This window comes from Oncorhynchus nerka, linkage group LG23, assembly GCF_034236695.1.
Source record: "Oncorhynchus nerka isolate Pitt River linkage group LG23, Oner_Uvic_2.0, whole genome shotgun sequence".
NCBI classification, from domain to species: Eukaryota; Metazoa; Chordata; class Actinopteri; order Salmoniformes; family Salmonidae; genus Oncorhynchus; species Oncorhynchus nerka.
The window spans coordinates 43,245,782-43,262,407 of NC_088418.1; the positions used below are offsets into that span (position 1 = coordinate 43,245,782).

A 16,626-nucleotide genomic window follows, 5' to 3' on the forward strand; every position below is an offset into this window, starting at 1 on the left:
CTCAATCCACAGACAGCGCAGACACAGACCACTGGCGCCCAGCTCAATCCACAGACAGCGCAGACACAGACCAATGGCGCCCAGCTCAATCCAAAGACAGCGCAGACACAGACCAATGGCGCCCAGCTCAATCCAAAGACAGCGCAGACACAACCCACTGATCCCCCGTTCAATCCACAGACAGCACAGACCACTGATCCCCCACTCAATCCACAAAGGGAGCAGACCACTGGCCCGCCGCTCAATCAGCACGACAGAGAACCAACACACCCCACTGACATTAAACTCAACCCACAGCCAGACTAGACTGAACAACAGACAGTAGACATGTTCCTCACACAGTCAATACAGACCACTTACACATGGAGAAACTCAACCAGCCTAGTAGAGGCTGACAAAGTAGCTGGCTAAAGCTAAAAGACTGCTGGAGAGAAGAGTAAAACAGAGTGAAATTAACACGACTGAATCATTACATCAGAAGTCTCCAGTTAGAAGTCACACGGTGTAAACACACAACATAGGCCTACTCACAATCAAAGCAGGTCGACTTCAAATCACCTCTCTGCTTAGTAGGAAGGCATCTCTAGTTTGCTTGGAATAGTCCAACAGTGCTGTCGCTGAAGCTCAATCTGATGTGTAATTCCTCTCTCGACTACATGGTTTATCATTTAGGCTGACTGTATTCCTCAACATGCTTTTTCCCTGACTGCTCCTCCTTCCGCCTGAAATCCCCTTCCCGCTGTGTGTGTGTGTGTGTGTGTGTGTGTGTGTGTGTGTGTGTGTGTGTGTGTGTGTGTGTGTGTGTGTGTACGCTCATTGTCTTGTTCTTCTATCCTCAAGGGGTCCTGAAATACCCAAATGACCCCACAAGGGTAGGTAGTAAAACACGGAACATTCTCCCTCGTGAGGACATTTCACACATCCCCATGAGGACAAAAGCTATTTTAAGTTTAGGGGTAAGATTTAGGGGTTAAGTTTAAGGAAAATAGGATTTTGAATGGAAATACATTTTATATTTCCACAAGGATAAAATAACAAGTGGGGGGTCCCAGATACAGCAGGGGTCCTTCTCTCTCCTCTTTGTGCCTGTAGTTATAGTGCCCCATGCTTGATCACAGACACTAACTCCATATTCATAAGGCATCTAAATGGGCAAATGGTTTCAGCGCCGTTAACATTAGCTCTGTTTAGAGCATCTGTCAGAGATGCTCAGTGTCAGCAAGGTCTCAGACCGTACACCAACCAGCCACGCTAAACACCTTGCTAGGATAGCACTGCTAACTAACAGAGCAGGTTGACTCTCTTCACTTAATTGGTGTTCTTTCGCAGTGTTCTGTTGCCGTTATTAAAACCAACCTTCATATCTATGCATCGGCTGACAGTGGAGACGCCGTCAGAGCTAGGCTATAATATGTCTGGTTTATTATTCTGAATTGCCAGCACCCTCAAAATGTACCATTTTCTATTTCTTAAGTGCACACAAGCATTTTGCTACACCCGCAATAAAACCTGTTAAATATGTGGATGTGACCAATAACATTTGATTTGATTTAAGTGGACATATGGAGACCTGGTTCACTTAAGACCGTGAGCTCCAAAAGTATTGGAACAGTGACACATTTTTGTTGTTTTGGCTCTGTACTCCAGCTCTTTGGATTTCCAAATGATACCATGACTATGAGATGGAAGTGCAGACTGTCCGTTTTCATTTGAGGGTATTTTCATCAATATCGGGTGACACGTTAAGAGATTACACCACTTTTTGTACATAGTCCACCCATTCTATGGGACTAAATGTATTGGGACAAACTCGCGTGTATTAAAGCACTAAAAAGTGAAGTATTTGGTCCCATATTCAAAGCACGCATTGACCACATCAAGCTTGTGACTCTACACATTTGTTGGATGCATTTGCTCTTTGTTTTGGTTCTGTTCCAGAATATTTTGTGCCCAATAGAAATGAATGGTAAATGTGTCATTTAGGAGTAACATCTCTTAACACTTCCACATTAATGTGGATGCAAACATAATTACGGGTAATCCTGAATGAATCCTGAATAATGATGAGTTGAGAATGTTACAGATGCACAAATACCATACCCCCCCAAGACATGCTAACATCTCACCATTACAATAAGGGAAGTTAGCATTTTTTTTGGGGGGGGGGATGCTTTCTCACTCATCATTATTCACGATTATCCCAAATCATGGTAGCAAATATATAAGTAGAGAAAAGGTCCGTTAAATTTTTTTTTTAAACAGATGAGAGAATCACTTCTGAGTCACTTCACCCCAGGAAGAATAGCTTCTGCTTCTTCAACAGCTAATGAGGATCCGAATAAGGAGGATTTCTCCCTCTGAGCTCCTTGCTTCCCTGTTCTTCCCTTCTCTGTCCCTCTCTCAGCCTCTCTCTTCCAATCCCTGCCTCTGCTCCTCTCTCAGTCACTCACTGTCCCTCCCTTTCCCCTCTTGACCCCTCAGTGCCAGGACCAGCAGGCAGGACTTAGTTGAGAGCTCTTGGACAGACCGGACCGAATGCCCACCTCATTATTACATGGAATGTCCCTCGCCTCTCCGCCATGACTTCTTGGCATAACTCCTTGGCCGTGACACCACCATGGAGTTCTTGCCTGCTTCCCACTGGCACACCGCCTGCTGCAGATCCATTAATGACTCCTGACCAGACCTCTACACTCACTCACACAAGTTATATTATCGTATTCCATTCACTACCATAGGTCATCTTCCAGGAAACGCGTGTAGCTTCCTCCTGACAGCACAGAGCCTCTCTCCCCAGCGTCCACACTGACAAACAGAAAAAGAGCTCACCAGTCCTCTCCGAAACAACTTCAGCCAACCCAAGAGGAGATATAGACAAACAGTAATAACTATTTTGCTCGATAACAACAAATACGATGTTTTGTTTAAATGGAGAGTTACTTTAAATTAGAGACAGGGCTCTTCAAAGCATTTGCCAACATATTTGTGCATATTGGCCGATAAGGCAATATTACTTACGAACTGAAGAAAGTGGGAACTCAAAACGCTTATCTAGATTGCTAATATGATATTGTTGCTAGATTGCCATGTAGGCTAATTGATGTCCTACAAAAACTTTCCAGAGCTAGGCCTATAGGCTACTTGATGTAGGCCTCGTTCGTCACTGCAAATGGAGTACAAACTAATTACAGCCTACACCGGCTGCAAAGTGGTGCCATGAACTCAATATTGAGAAATGATATATGACTATCCTCTCTGTAACTAGACAGTAGTTGCTTTAAAAAAAAAATTCAAAAACTATTTTTCTCAAAAGCATTTTGAGCAATGGTAATGTGCTTGTGCTTCTCAGAATCCATCTTTCCCTCCTCCGTGCGCATAATGGAGAGAGAATCGGCAACCGACAGCGACACAGGGATGGGCAGATACTTTCACAGCTGGAATCGACATAATGCATAGGCTATTACTGTTGAACAAATAATAGTAGAATATACTACATGTGGATTTATATTAAGACACAAGGAGGAAAGCAGTGTCGTTCCTGTTTGAAAAATGTTGTTCAGTGCAGAGTGAATCTCGAGCGCGAGGTACTGCCTGGTTGAGTGACAGTGGGTGGGGCTTGGTGTGTGGATTTGGAAGCAGTCAAAAGCATTAGTGTGCAACCGCAGCCACCAATTCGGGGCTGCAGTTGCATCCCATTGAACCCCCTCCCCCGAGCAACCCACTGGTTCCAGCATGAAGCACAACATCTTAGTTCTTGCATCATCAAAGGAAGGACATTTGTTTGAAAACAAGCAGCAACAAAGGAACAAAAATAGAGACATAAAAAGCGATAGCTTAGCGTTGCTACAGAGCAAAGGCAATACGAGAAGGCGCAGATGGAATGGCAGCCTTGATCCTGTCTGATAGATGTATTTAGATGGTGTTGATGAGAGAGAAAAGCACCTAGTGCAGGTGAACATCTTAATTATTTCCCTGACAGAGGAAACTGTGATTCACATTTCACACAGCATGTCACTCAACTTCCTCACATCTTTTACACCTCTTTATGGTGTTACAGTGCCTCCAGAAATTATTGACACCCCTCAACTTCCTCACATCTTTTACACCTCTTTATGGTGTTACAGTGCCTCCAGAAATTATTGACACCCCTCAACTCCCTCACATCTTTTACACCTCTTTATGGTGTTACAGTGCCTCCAGAAATTAGACACCCCTCAACTTCCACATTTTCTTGTGTTACAGTCTGAATTCAATTATTTTGTCAAAGTGGAATTATGTTTTTCAATATTTTTTACAAATCATTCAAAAGCTGAAATGTCTTGTGTCAATAAGTATTCAACCCCTTTGTTATGGTAAACCCATTTTTTTCCCACCTTTATTTAACCAGGTAGGCTAGTTGAGAACAAGTTCTCATTTGCAACTGCGACCTGGCCAAGATAAAGCATAGCAGACAACACAGAGTTACACATGGAGTAAACAATAAGCAAGTCAATAACACAGTAGAAAAAAAGAGTCTATATATATTGTGTGCAAAAGGCATGATGAGGTAGGCGAATAATTACAATTTTGCAGATTAACACTGGAGTGATAAATGATCAGATGGTCATGTACAGGTAGAGATATTGGTGTGCAAAAGAGCAGAAAAGTAAATAAATAAAAACAGTATGGGGATGAGGTAGGTAAAAATGGGTGGGCTATTTACCGATAGATTATGTACAGCTGCAGCGATCGGTTAGCTGCTCAGATAGCAGATGTTGGGGAGAGAGATAAAAGTCTCCAACTTCAGCGATTTTTGCAATTCGTTCCAGTCACAGGCAGCAGAGAACTGGAACGAAAGGCAGCCAAATGAGGTGTTGGCTTTAGGGATGATCAGTGAGATACACCTGCTGGAGCGCATGCTACGGATGGGTGTTGCCATCGTGACCAGTGAACTGAGATAAGGCGGAGCTTTACCTAGCATGGACTTGTAGATGACCTGAAGCCAGTGGGTCTGGCGACGAATATGTAGCGAGGGCCAGCCGACTAGAGCATACAGGTAGCAGTGGTGGGTGGTATAAGGTGCTTTAGTGACAAAACGGATGGCACTGTGATAAACTGCATCCAGTTTGCTGAGTAGAGTGTTGGAAGCAATTTTGTAGATGACATCGCCGAAGTCGAGGATCGGTAGGATAGTCAGTTTTTCTAGGGTAAGTTTGGCGGCGTGAGTGAAGGAGGCTTTGATGCGGAATAGAAAGCCAACTCTAGATTAGATTTTTGATTGGAGATGTTTGATATGAGTCTGGAAGGAGAGTTTACAGTCTAGCCAGACACCTAGGTACTTATAGATGTCCACATATTCAAGGTCGGAACCATCCAGGGTGGTGATGCTGGTCAGGCGTGCGGGTGCAGGCAGCGAACGGTTGAAAAGCATGCATTTGGTTTTACTAGCGTTTAAGAGTAGTTGGAGGCCACGGAAGGAGTGTTGTATGGCATTGAAGCTCGTTTGGAGGTTAGATAGCCCAATGTCCAATAAGTTCAGGGGTAAAAATGTGCTTAACTAGTCACATAAGAATTTGTTCTCAAATTATTTACAATGACAGCCTACCAAAAGGCCTCCTGCGGGGATGGGGGCAAAAATGTTTAGTTTTTTTTACAAATAAAAAATATGTAGGACAAAACATATCACAACAAGAGAGACACCACTAGACCTAAGACAACATAGCATGGCATGGCAGCAACACAGCATGGCAGCAGCACAGCATGGCAGCAGCACAAAACACAAGTTAGATGGAATCACTCTGTTTGCAATAATAGTGTTTAACATGATTTTAAATGAGTACCCCGTTTCTGTACCCCACTACAAAACAAAGGCGTTCTTCCTAACTCAGTTGCCGGAGAGTAAGAAAACCGCACAGGGATTTCACCATGATGCCAATGGTGATTTTAAAACAGCAACTGAATTGAATGGCTGTGATAGGAGAAAACTGAGGATGGATCAACATTGTAGTTACTCCACAATACTAACCTAATTGACCGAGTGAAAAGAAAGCTAGCTAGTTTTGTATTCTGTACAGGCTAACATTGAATCTAGTTGAAGGTGATTGGGGTTAGCTATTGAACTAGATAAAGTGGATTCTTGCTACTACATCACTTTTACTCTTGAAATATTTGGTTGTTGACTACACGACCTTACTCTGTTTAACACATGGCCTTGCATGTGAATCCTTAAAAAGATGGGTTGAGCTAAGGCTTAAGAAGGTGAATGATGCTGAATGGGTGTAGACAAAGAGCTATCCAGTAGGTGTACTAAAACATAGATTAAACGCTGTCCCTAGTGGTCAGGCAGGGTGACAGGTTAAGCAGTGTATTACTGTACATTACAAAAGCCAACATATAGGCAACATGCTACAGCTACATTATTTAGGCCTTCTGACTACCGCAAACAAACCTACGCTTTTGAGTGTGTGTGTGTGTAGCAAAGGGGGAAAACCCCTTCCGTTATTCTATAGAGAGCAATAGCAATTGCATCCTTTTTCGGGCAAATTAATGGAGTTTTTGGATACATCGCTGAGAATAAGGTCTGTGGCAAACACAGGCTTAGGAGATCTATATACGTTTTGTTCTATGAGAATCTTCATCAGCAAGTCACCTTCTGTGAATTTTGAAGCATTTACATAATTAAAAAAAAAAAAAGTACATTGAGCACAAAAGGCTTCATAATTCATAAAGGTCATGTTAACTGACTGATATTATCTCATAGAACAAAACGTAGATCTCGTAAGCCTGAGTTACCTGCCATTATTTTCCGTGTTCATCCCAAAACCCTATTCTTTCCCCATTCATTTTCCCCACAGGAGCAGCTGAATGAACCTGAGGTAACTCATATCCGGGTTTTAGGACTACAAGCTGGCGAGCTCTATAATGCATGGTACCTAACAGCAGCAGGCACAACACAGCATGACTTACTGGCCCTTCTATTACATCCCTGTCATCATGCATCTTTAACACGCAGGGATTCAACCAGCACAATCCAGTGAGTACGATTCACGCTATGGCTGCTACTACTGCAAACGCTGCTGAAAAACTACACACACAGATGTATGCACACACATGTACAAATGCAAACACACACACCTCCTTTCATCCTCCTCCTCAATACTCATTTAATGAGAATCAGCTACAATATAAAGCAGCATTGCCTTCAACAACAGTAATGTCCCGTAAGGGTTTGTACTAACACCATGTGAAATGCTACTGAAGGGGGAAAAAAGTAATTAGGAGTGTACGAACCCATCCATTTCCTTTAAAGACAGACTGATCCAGCTAGTCAGTGAAGCTTTCTGACAAGATCCGGACATTAAAGCCAAGTCCAACAACACACACACACACAAAGAAAATCTGCCTCAGAGAGAGATGTCCTAAACTAACAGCTTTCAATTATATCTGAAATAACCAACCCTCAGACTTCCTCTTTATTCAGTGATGGAGAGTTCTTCCTTTTCATCCCAAAGTGATGGAGAGTGAACATCTCAGCGTGACTGAAATGATAGAAATCTAACTTTATTTAACGTGCATTCACTCAGACGTCAGCCCTCATTCGACCCCGTAGAATACTGGGTAATAATAAATTACTGCCAGCTAGCTGTGACACAGCACCATCAAAAGTTGAACTGAGTGAGAGTGTGCGTATACAGGTTAGTGTGTGTGTGAGAGTGAGGGAGAAAGCGAGCGAGAGAAAGCTTCAGACAGAAGCGTAATTAGCCTGCTCATTCTTCGGCATGAACACCCCAAAATGGCTATATCCCTTTCTATCTCTTACCCGCTCCCTCAAAAACAAAAACAACAGACAGCACATCAAACCATCATGTTACGTGTCAGGCGGAGCACATTTGAAGGTTGGTTGGCTTTGTAAGCTTTCAAGGCTCATCAGCAGACAGCACACGAAGATGCATAGAAACAGTGCAAAGCAGGCCAGGAGACTGAGGATCTGACAGACAGAGAGACAGGGAGAAGGAAAGAGAGGGTAGTCAAAAGCAACAGAAACAACTATTTTCTGTTTCACGCTTCAGTAAGCGAACAACTGCAATCCCCCGGGTTCACAACCCACCTTCTCACCATGCCTTTAGAGCACCCCCTGGAGTGGCAGAGCAGCCATTTATTCATCATCTAGGAACACAAACACACTAGAGCACATACACTCCCCCCTAACCCCACCCTCACTCACACACACATCATTTGAGATGCTTTACTCTCTGCATATCAATGTTTGAGGCTCAGTTCAGTTTACACAACACAAGAGAGCATTAAGTCCTCAATGTAATGAAACATTCATAACAAATAATGTACACCACATTAACTCACACAGCAGGGATCCAAGCAATCTCTATTGTGAGAGGAGAGCTTATTAAAACATTTAAACTAGTATCTCTTCACGGCTTGGTATTCCCTTGAGTGAGGGAAGCGGAGGGACCGGTGCACTTGAACTCAAACGCATACGCTACTATCTAGTCTTCGGCTATCTATTCCAGCAATGAAAGCAAAAATTATATATTTTTTCCCTTAAATGAGAGAAGCGGCTGGGAGAGGGGGACTCACCAACCTACAAACACATTATCTAGTCTTTGGCTTTGGCTCTTCCCTTCAGCAAAGGAAGAGAGGAGGGAGTAAGAAGAGGACAGAGGAAGAGGAGGGTGGACGAAGAGGGAGGACGAGAGACTCACTGATGTACTCAAAGACGTAGACAACGAAGAAAGGCGTGACGAGGTCGTTGATGCCCTGCACGTAGCCGCTGGCCGGGTGGCGGATCGCCCAGATGAACAGGATACGCTCAAAGATCTGACGGACAGACGGATGGAACACAGTCAGCACACACACACTGTGTATAGAGCACAGTACATAGGAGGAACATGGAAGCTACTTCTAGAATCATTATGCACAAGCTTTTGTTTAAAGAGTATTTGTAAATTGTGTACAATAAGTAAGCTTGCTTGTTTTGATGTGCTAGTCAAAGTCCAATTTAAGGCCAATAGTCAATCTAGCCATTGACGATATGCCTAAAGAGGAACAGACACGCTACAGAAGACAAATCAATGTAAAACAGTGAATAATGTAGATGTACTTCTGTTTTAATATGTTAAGACTTCCTTTAACAAGGTCACACGATGGTTTCAAACCAACACAGAACAGCCCCGTCCCATGCCCACCAATCAATCAAAGAGCAATATCGGATGAAGTTAGAAATAATGCATGTTTTAATCGTCGACATAAAGGTTTGATTGTGCGAGAGAAGTGAGGAGATTAGACAGAAGAGGATAGGACAAGCATGTGTGGTGAGCGGTGACATGGAATCGGAGCGTGTTCCAGAATGTCCTATTAAATGTTCTTGGAACTGAAGAACACACGACACTTCAACATCAATTTCCCATCGACGGGTTGGACCCGTCTGCCTCGTTACTGCTGCGGGATCAAGAACTTTCCTTTGTCCTTTTCTTCTTTCTCCAATCTATTCTGCAAGGCAAACACTTCCATCTTCGTTACAGGCTCTGTCTGAGGGTTTTAAATGTTTCACCTTGCTGCTGTCAGACCCCCGAGAATTAAAGGAGGCTTGAAGTTCAGCGCAAATCAACCACGCAAATCAAACATACAAATTAGCCGTGCCCCAAATGGCACACCATTCCCCTCCTTAATAGTGCACTACTTTTGGCCAGGGCCCATAGCATGCCGGTCAAAAGTAGTGCACTATATAGGGAATAGGGTGCCATTTGGGATGCATGTTTATATTTTCATTCTCTTCCTCTTCCCTCTTCTAGTCTGGCCCCTGAATGTCTGTGCCGGTGTTCTGACATGTCAAGCGATGCATCACACATGCAGAGCGCTTTCTCGGACGCCATGTTTCTGTCATTTTTCTAAATAAACACATTTCTCAAATTGTGATCGCCCCGGCCTCAAAAAAAACATGTTGGTTGGCTGCCTGGGGTACTGGCGTGTTATGCTAGCTAGTATGGTTTGGCGATGTCCTTCTAAAAAACATGGACATGTATGGGATTCCCACCCCCCTACTGCTGCTGCCCCCCTGCTTTCATCATCAAAGTCACATCTATCATAGTGGGGTGGGGAGGAGAGGGGGGGGGGGGGTGGCTAATGTGAGTTTCTCCCCTTTCACAGCCCCACCCTCTCTCCTCATCCATGTTATTACTACGAACTACTAATTTTGAAAATTACTCTCTCCAGAAATAAGTCTCTCACTGTTGCCGCCTGCTACCGACCCCCCTCAGCTCCCAGCTGTGCCCTGGACACCATTTGTGAATTGATCGCCCCCCATCTAGCTTCAGAGTTTGTTCTGTTACGTGACCTAAACTGGGATATGCTTAACACCCCGGCAGTCCTACAATCTAAGCTAGATGCCCTCAATCTCACACAAATCATCAAGGAACCCACCAGATACAACCCTAACTCTGTAAACAAGGGCACCCTCATAGACGTCATCCTGACCAACTGGCCCTCCAAATACACCTCCGCTGTCTTCAACCAGGATCTCAGCGATCACTGCCTCATTGCCTGTATCCGCTACGGAGCCGCAGTCAAACGACCACCCCTCATCACTGTCAAATGCTCCCTAAAACACTTCTGTGAGCAGGCCTTTCTAATCGACCTGGCCCGGGTATCCTGGAAGGACATTGACCTCATCCCGTCAGTTGAGGATGCCTGGTCATTCTTTAAAAGTAACTTCCTCACCATTTTAGATAAGCATGCTCCGTTCAAAAAATGCAGAACCAAGAACAGATAGAGCCCTTGGTTCACTCCAGACCTGACTGCCCTCGACCAGCACAAAAACATCCTGTGGCGGACTGCAATAGCATCGAAGAGTCCCCGTGATATGCAACTGTTCAGGGAAGTCAGGAACCAATACATGCAGTCAGTCAGGAAAGCTAAGGCCAGCTTCTTCAGGCAGAAGTTTGCATCCTGTAGCTCCAACTCCAAAAATTTCTGGGACACTGAAGTCCATGGAGAACAAGAGCACCTCCTCCCAGCTGCCCACTGCACTGAGGCTAGGTAACACGGTCTCCACCGATAGATCCATGATTATCGAAAACTTCAATAAGCATTTCTCAACGGCTGGCCACGCCTTCCGCCTGGCTTCTCCAACCTCTGCCAACAGCTCCGCCCCCCCCCGCAGCTCCTCGCCCAAGCCTCTCCAGGTTCTCCTTTACCCAAATCCAGATAGCAGATGTTCTGAAAGAGCTCCAAAACCTGGACCCGTACAAATCAGCTGGGCTTGACAATCTGGACCCTCTATTTCTGAAACTATCCGCCGCCATTGTCGCAACCCCTATTACCAGCCTGTTCAACCTCTCTTTCATATCGCCCGAGATCCCCAAGGATTGGAAAGCTGCCGCAGTCATCCCCCTCTTCAAAGGGGGAGACACCCTGGACCCAAACTGTTACAGACCTATATCCATCCTGCCCTGCCTATCTAAGGTCTTCGAAAGCCAAGTCAACAAACAGGTCACTGACCATCTCGAATCCCACCGTACCTTCTCCGCTGTGCAATCTGGTTTCCGAGCCGGTCACGGGTGCACCTCAGCCACACTCAAGGTACTAAACGATATCATAACCGCCATCGATAAAAGACAGTACTGTGCAGCCGTCTTCATCGACCTTGCCAAGGCCTTCGACTCTGTCAATCACCATATTCTTATCGGCAAACTCAGTAGCCTCGGTTTTTCGGATGACTGCCTTGCCTGGTTCACCAATTACTTTGCAGACAGAGTTCAGTGTGTCAAATCGGAGGGCATGCTGTCCGGTCCTCTGGCAGTCTCTATGGGGGTGCCACAGGGTTCAATTCTCGGGCCGACTCTTTTCTCTGTATATATCAAATGATGTTGCTCTTGCTGCGGGCGATTCCCTGATCCACCTCTACGCAGACGACACCATTCTATATACTTTCGGCCCGTCATTGGACACTGTGCTATCTAACCTCCAAACGAGCTTCAATGCCATACAGCACTCCTTCCGTGGCCTCCAACTGCTCTTAAACGCTAGTAAAACCAAATGCATGCTTTTCAACCAATCGCTGCCTGCACCCGCATGCCTGACTAGCATCACCACCCTGGATGGTTCCGACCTTGAATATGTGGACATCTATAAGTACCTAGGTGTCTGGCTAGACTGCAAACTCTCCTTCCAGACTCATATCAAACATCTCCAATCGAAAATCAAATCAAGAGTCTGCTTTCTATTCCGCAACCAAGCCTCCTTCACTCACGCCGCCAAGCTTACCCTAGTAAAACTGACTATCCTACCGATCCTCGCCTTCTGCGATGTCATCTACAAAATGGCTTCCAACACTCTACTCAGCAAACTGGATGCAGTTTATCACAGTGCCATCCGTTTTGTCACTAAAGCACCTTATACCACCCACCACTGCGACTTGTATGCTCTAGTCGGCTGGCCCTCGCTACATATTCGTCGCCAGACCCACTGGCTCCAGGTCATCTACAAGTCCATGCTAGGTAAAGCTCCGCCTTATCTCAGTTCACTGGTCACGATGGCAACACCCATCCGTAGCACGCGCTCCAGCAGGTGTATCTCACTGGTCATCCCTAAAGCCAACACCTCATTTGGCCGCCTTTCGTTCCAGTTCTCTGCTGCCTGTGACTGGAACGAATTGCAAAAATCGCTGAAGTTGGAGACTTTTATCTCCCTCACCAACTTCAAACATCAGCTATCTGAGCAGCTAACCGATCGCTGCAGCTGTACATAGTCTATTGGTAAATAGCCCAACCATTTTCACCTACCTCATCCCCATACTGTTTTATTTATTTACTTTTCTGCTCTTTTGCACACCAATATCTCTACCTGTACATGACCATCTGATCATTTATCACTCCAGTGTTAATCTGCAAAATTGTAATTATTCGCCTACCTCCTCATGCCTTTTGCACACATTGTATATAGACTCCCCCCCTTTTTTTCCCTACTGTGTTATTGACTTGTTAATTGTTTACTCCATGTGTAACTCTGTGTTGTCTGTTCACACTGCTAAGCTTTATCTTGGCCAGGTCGCAGTTGCAAATGAGAACTTGTTCTCAACTAGCCTACCTGGTTAAATAAAGGTGAAATAAAAAAATAAAAAATAAAAATTCCCTTGGCCTCCTCCACCTTCCCTCTCTTTTGGCCCTCTCCGTCCCTGAAACAACCCACGTTCTTGTTCCTCATCTCTCTGCAGCCAGAATTCATGGTCAGAAGCACATCAGAGGGTGAAACTTAAACACTAAACCAGGTGGAAGAAATCAATGGCCAGAGAGAGAGCGTGAGTGTGAGAGAGAGAGAGGGGAAGAGGCCAATAGTGAACACATTATCCATTTATTTGCTTTTCAGACACCCTCCACCCTGACCACTCCAAGGCAGCTCCTGCGCGTCAATAAGAGACTGAAAGACACTGCCTGAAGCCAGAATAATAAATCATAGTCATTCTAAATAAATCAATGGAACGACAACAGCCGCAGAGTCACAGGTGAAGTGCGTTGACCTCATGGTGGTAACTGATTAGATGGGGGTCAATGTGTGATCAGGGGAGGACAGGGTTGAACAGTGTCAGCGTGTGAGGGTTAGGTCCAGACAGTGTGTCGTGTAATGGTTACGCAGTGTACAGGCTGCCCATCAAGCCACAGGCGCAAGGCATCAATGACAGTGAGTGGTCAGCAGACTGGACCTCGATCTCCATGTTATTTTGCCCAAAAATGTAGTAGTGAAGTGTTGGCTTGGCTATTACAGATCTGGGATAAGGCAAGATTTATAATACAGCTCTCAGAACAAAAAAAATCATTTAAAAAAAAAGGGGACAAAAGCCTACTAAAAACCATAGGACCTGGTGAGTTATGTATGTTTTAAGCCAATAGCTTGTACATACTTCAGTGCACCATCACTGAATTATTCCAATTTGACCATGCATAAAAGCACGACTTGCTTGGACGAGCATTAGGCTTTCACCCCTGTCACCCTCCTCATCATTCTCCTCTTTCCACCCACAGTGTTGCATTGCCTCCTCAAGGGAAATCACGAGGAGACAGAAATGTATGTACGGACACACACACACACACGCACGCAAACAAACACACACGCGCGTGCTTCTCTCTCGCTCGCTCTAGCTTCACGTCCCCATTAGCTCACTGCTAATGTGTGAACAGCATGTCTACAGCCATAGTGGTCCACCGAGGCCAACTTCATGTCCAGTGCTGTAGGTCTCTTAGGGAGAGACCTCTACCCACACAGTGAGAAAGACAGATTCCATGTCAGTGCCTAACAAAAACTAAAATGTTGCATTAGTCAGCCATTTGCGGTGTCAGAGAGTCATACCGTGCCTATAGAAAGCCTACACCTAACTTCAGCTTTTTTTTCTCCACAGTTTGTTGCGTTACAAAGTGAGACTTTAATGTATTTCAATTGTACTGTTTAGTCATTGACCTACACAAAACACTCTTAATGTGAAGGTGAAAAGAAAATGACTTCCTCGCCAAACACAAATTAAATAACTCAAATACAGTCATTGCATTGAGGCGAGCCTAAATGAGTTCAGGAGTAACGTGTTGCTTAACAAATCACATAAGGGTTGACATGATTCTGAATGACTAACCCCTTCCGCTGTCCCCCCCCAAACACACATCTGGAACATTTCTCAAAGGCCTCAAAAAGACGGGCAGTGATCGGTAGATGGATACCAATAACAAAAATCAGACATTGAAGCATGGTGCAATTAAGCACAATTACGCTGTGGATGATGCATTAAAACACCCAGACACATCAAAGATGCAGTCGTCCTTCTGAACGGAGCTGCAGGACAGGATGGAAACTGTTGGGGATTTTAAAAACAGCTACAGTTAAATGGCTGTGATAGGAGAAAAAGCCAAATCTACACTAGAGTTTCTTACCAAGAAAACAGTGAATGTGAGTGGCCAATTTTCATCCCACTTATAACACAATAAAATGTGAAGAAATCCAAGGGAGGTGTTGACTTTCTATAGGAAGTGTACGCACACAGACGGTGACAATCAGAACTAATGGAGACTGAAATAGCTGATTTTTAGACAGCTCTGCGGTTGCATGCATCACCATAAAGTATTTCGGGACGGAAATAAAAATCAGCCCCAATTAAAAGAAATCGAAAACAGTAGGACGAAAGAAAGAGAGAAAGAGAGAGAGAGAAAGAGAGAGAGAGAAAGAGAGAGCGAGAAAGAGAGCGAGAAAAAGAGCGAGAAAAAGAGCGAGAGAAAAAGAGCGAGAGAAAAAGAGCGAGAGAAAAAGAGCGAGAGAAAAAAGAGAGAAAAGAGAGAAAGAGAGAGAGAGAGAGAGAGAGAGAGAAAGAAGAGAGAAAAAGAGAGAGAAAGAGAGAGAGAGAAAAAGAGAGAGAGAAATAGGCGAAGGAGAGAGAAAGAGAGGTATGAGGAGAAAGAGGGAGATGCAGATATTGGGGTGGGTGTGTGTGTGTGAGGGCGGCTGGCTTATTCATTAGTACTCTCTCACAGCACTGAGGTAGTAGTGTGGCCTGGGAGGGGAACGGAGGTAGAGGCCAATAGAGGACACGGCGGAAGAGGGGTGCGACTCGCAATACTGAACACACTTATTCAGGACACACAGGCAGACACACTCCATTACATCCAATGACAATCTGTTTTCTAAAATAGTCATTGCAGAGTGCAAAAAAAAAAGCGCGGAAAGAACATTCCATTACAACAGACGGTTTTTCCACTCTTTAGTAGAGAGCGTGAGTATACGTGCATGCATGCGTGGTGCAGTGTGCGCATAAGACGACGGGACAGGATGTAGCACGTTAGCTAGGACGAGGTGAGTGACTGCCTGGGCAGGGCAGTCGGTGTGTTCTGTATAGAAGGCCTCACCTCTTGGACAGAAGCTTGTTGAAAGAGAGGAATAAGGGGATTAGTTCTCGGTATGTCAATGTGGATCTGCAGAGAGGAGAGAGAGGAAACACAAAACAGAAGAGCAGCCGAGGTTATCATACGCCGTCACAGAGAGGGAACAGAGAGGAAGGGATAGAGAGAGAGAGAGAGAGAGAGAGAGAGAGAGAGAGAGAGAGAGAGAGAGAGAGAGAGCACTTGGTTAGTGGATGGACTGGAGGCTATATTTCCGAACTGGGTGGAGGGGGTAGTGTGGCTCACTAGCTCTCTGCAAACCAAACCCCACTTTCTCTATGGAAACACAGCGGGGTCAAGTGCGGGGCACAAGCACATACACCTCGTCGTCACATACGTGTGGAGGAGAGCCTCGTCAAACCAGAGAGCCACTTTCACCCAGTTCAGAAGTTGGAGCCTGCAGACAGACGGACAAACACTGGCAGGGCAGACGGGAACCGGACCGGGGTCATGCTGGCGAGAGAGGGTTGGGTCTGCAGCCTCTTTAACCAGTCTTACCTCGGTCACCATAGGCTGCAGCATTAGACACTCTGGACTCATCCGGGGGATGTCTATACGAATCTGGTGGCGTGGAGAAAACAGTAAACACAAACACATCACACACACATTCAGTCGTCGCGCATACACACACCAGGGGAATAAGTCAACACAGTCAACTGAACACATATCCACAGTGGACTTTTTCCCAGCCCTAGATGTGGACGGGGGGGGGAAACTG

The 16,626-nt window shown here is 45.1% G+C and overlaps 1 protein-coding gene across 4 annotated transcripts in view; it reads right to left on the reverse strand.

The window, feature by feature from the left end:
• The window catches only part of tbc1d22a (TBC1 domain family, member 22a), a 181,392-nt gene that overhangs the window by 108,344 nt on the left and 56,422 nt on the right, over positions 1 to 16,626 (reverse strand). The window contains exons 8-10 of one of the 4 annotated variants that reach the window (XM_029630020.2): positions 16,407 to 16,469; positions 15,876 to 15,941; positions 8,700 to 8,814 (exon numbers count right to left, since the gene is read on the reverse strand). In XM_029630020.2, coding sequence (XP_029485880.1) covers positions 8,700 to 8,814; positions 15,876 to 15,941; positions 16,407 to 16,469 — 244 coding nt within the window. The remainder of the gene's footprint in view (positions 1 to 8,699; positions 8,815 to 15,875; positions 15,942 to 16,406; positions 16,470 to 16,626) is intronic. The other 3 variants (XM_029630021.2, XM_029630022.2, XM_029630023.2) reach the window with 3 other exon arrangements.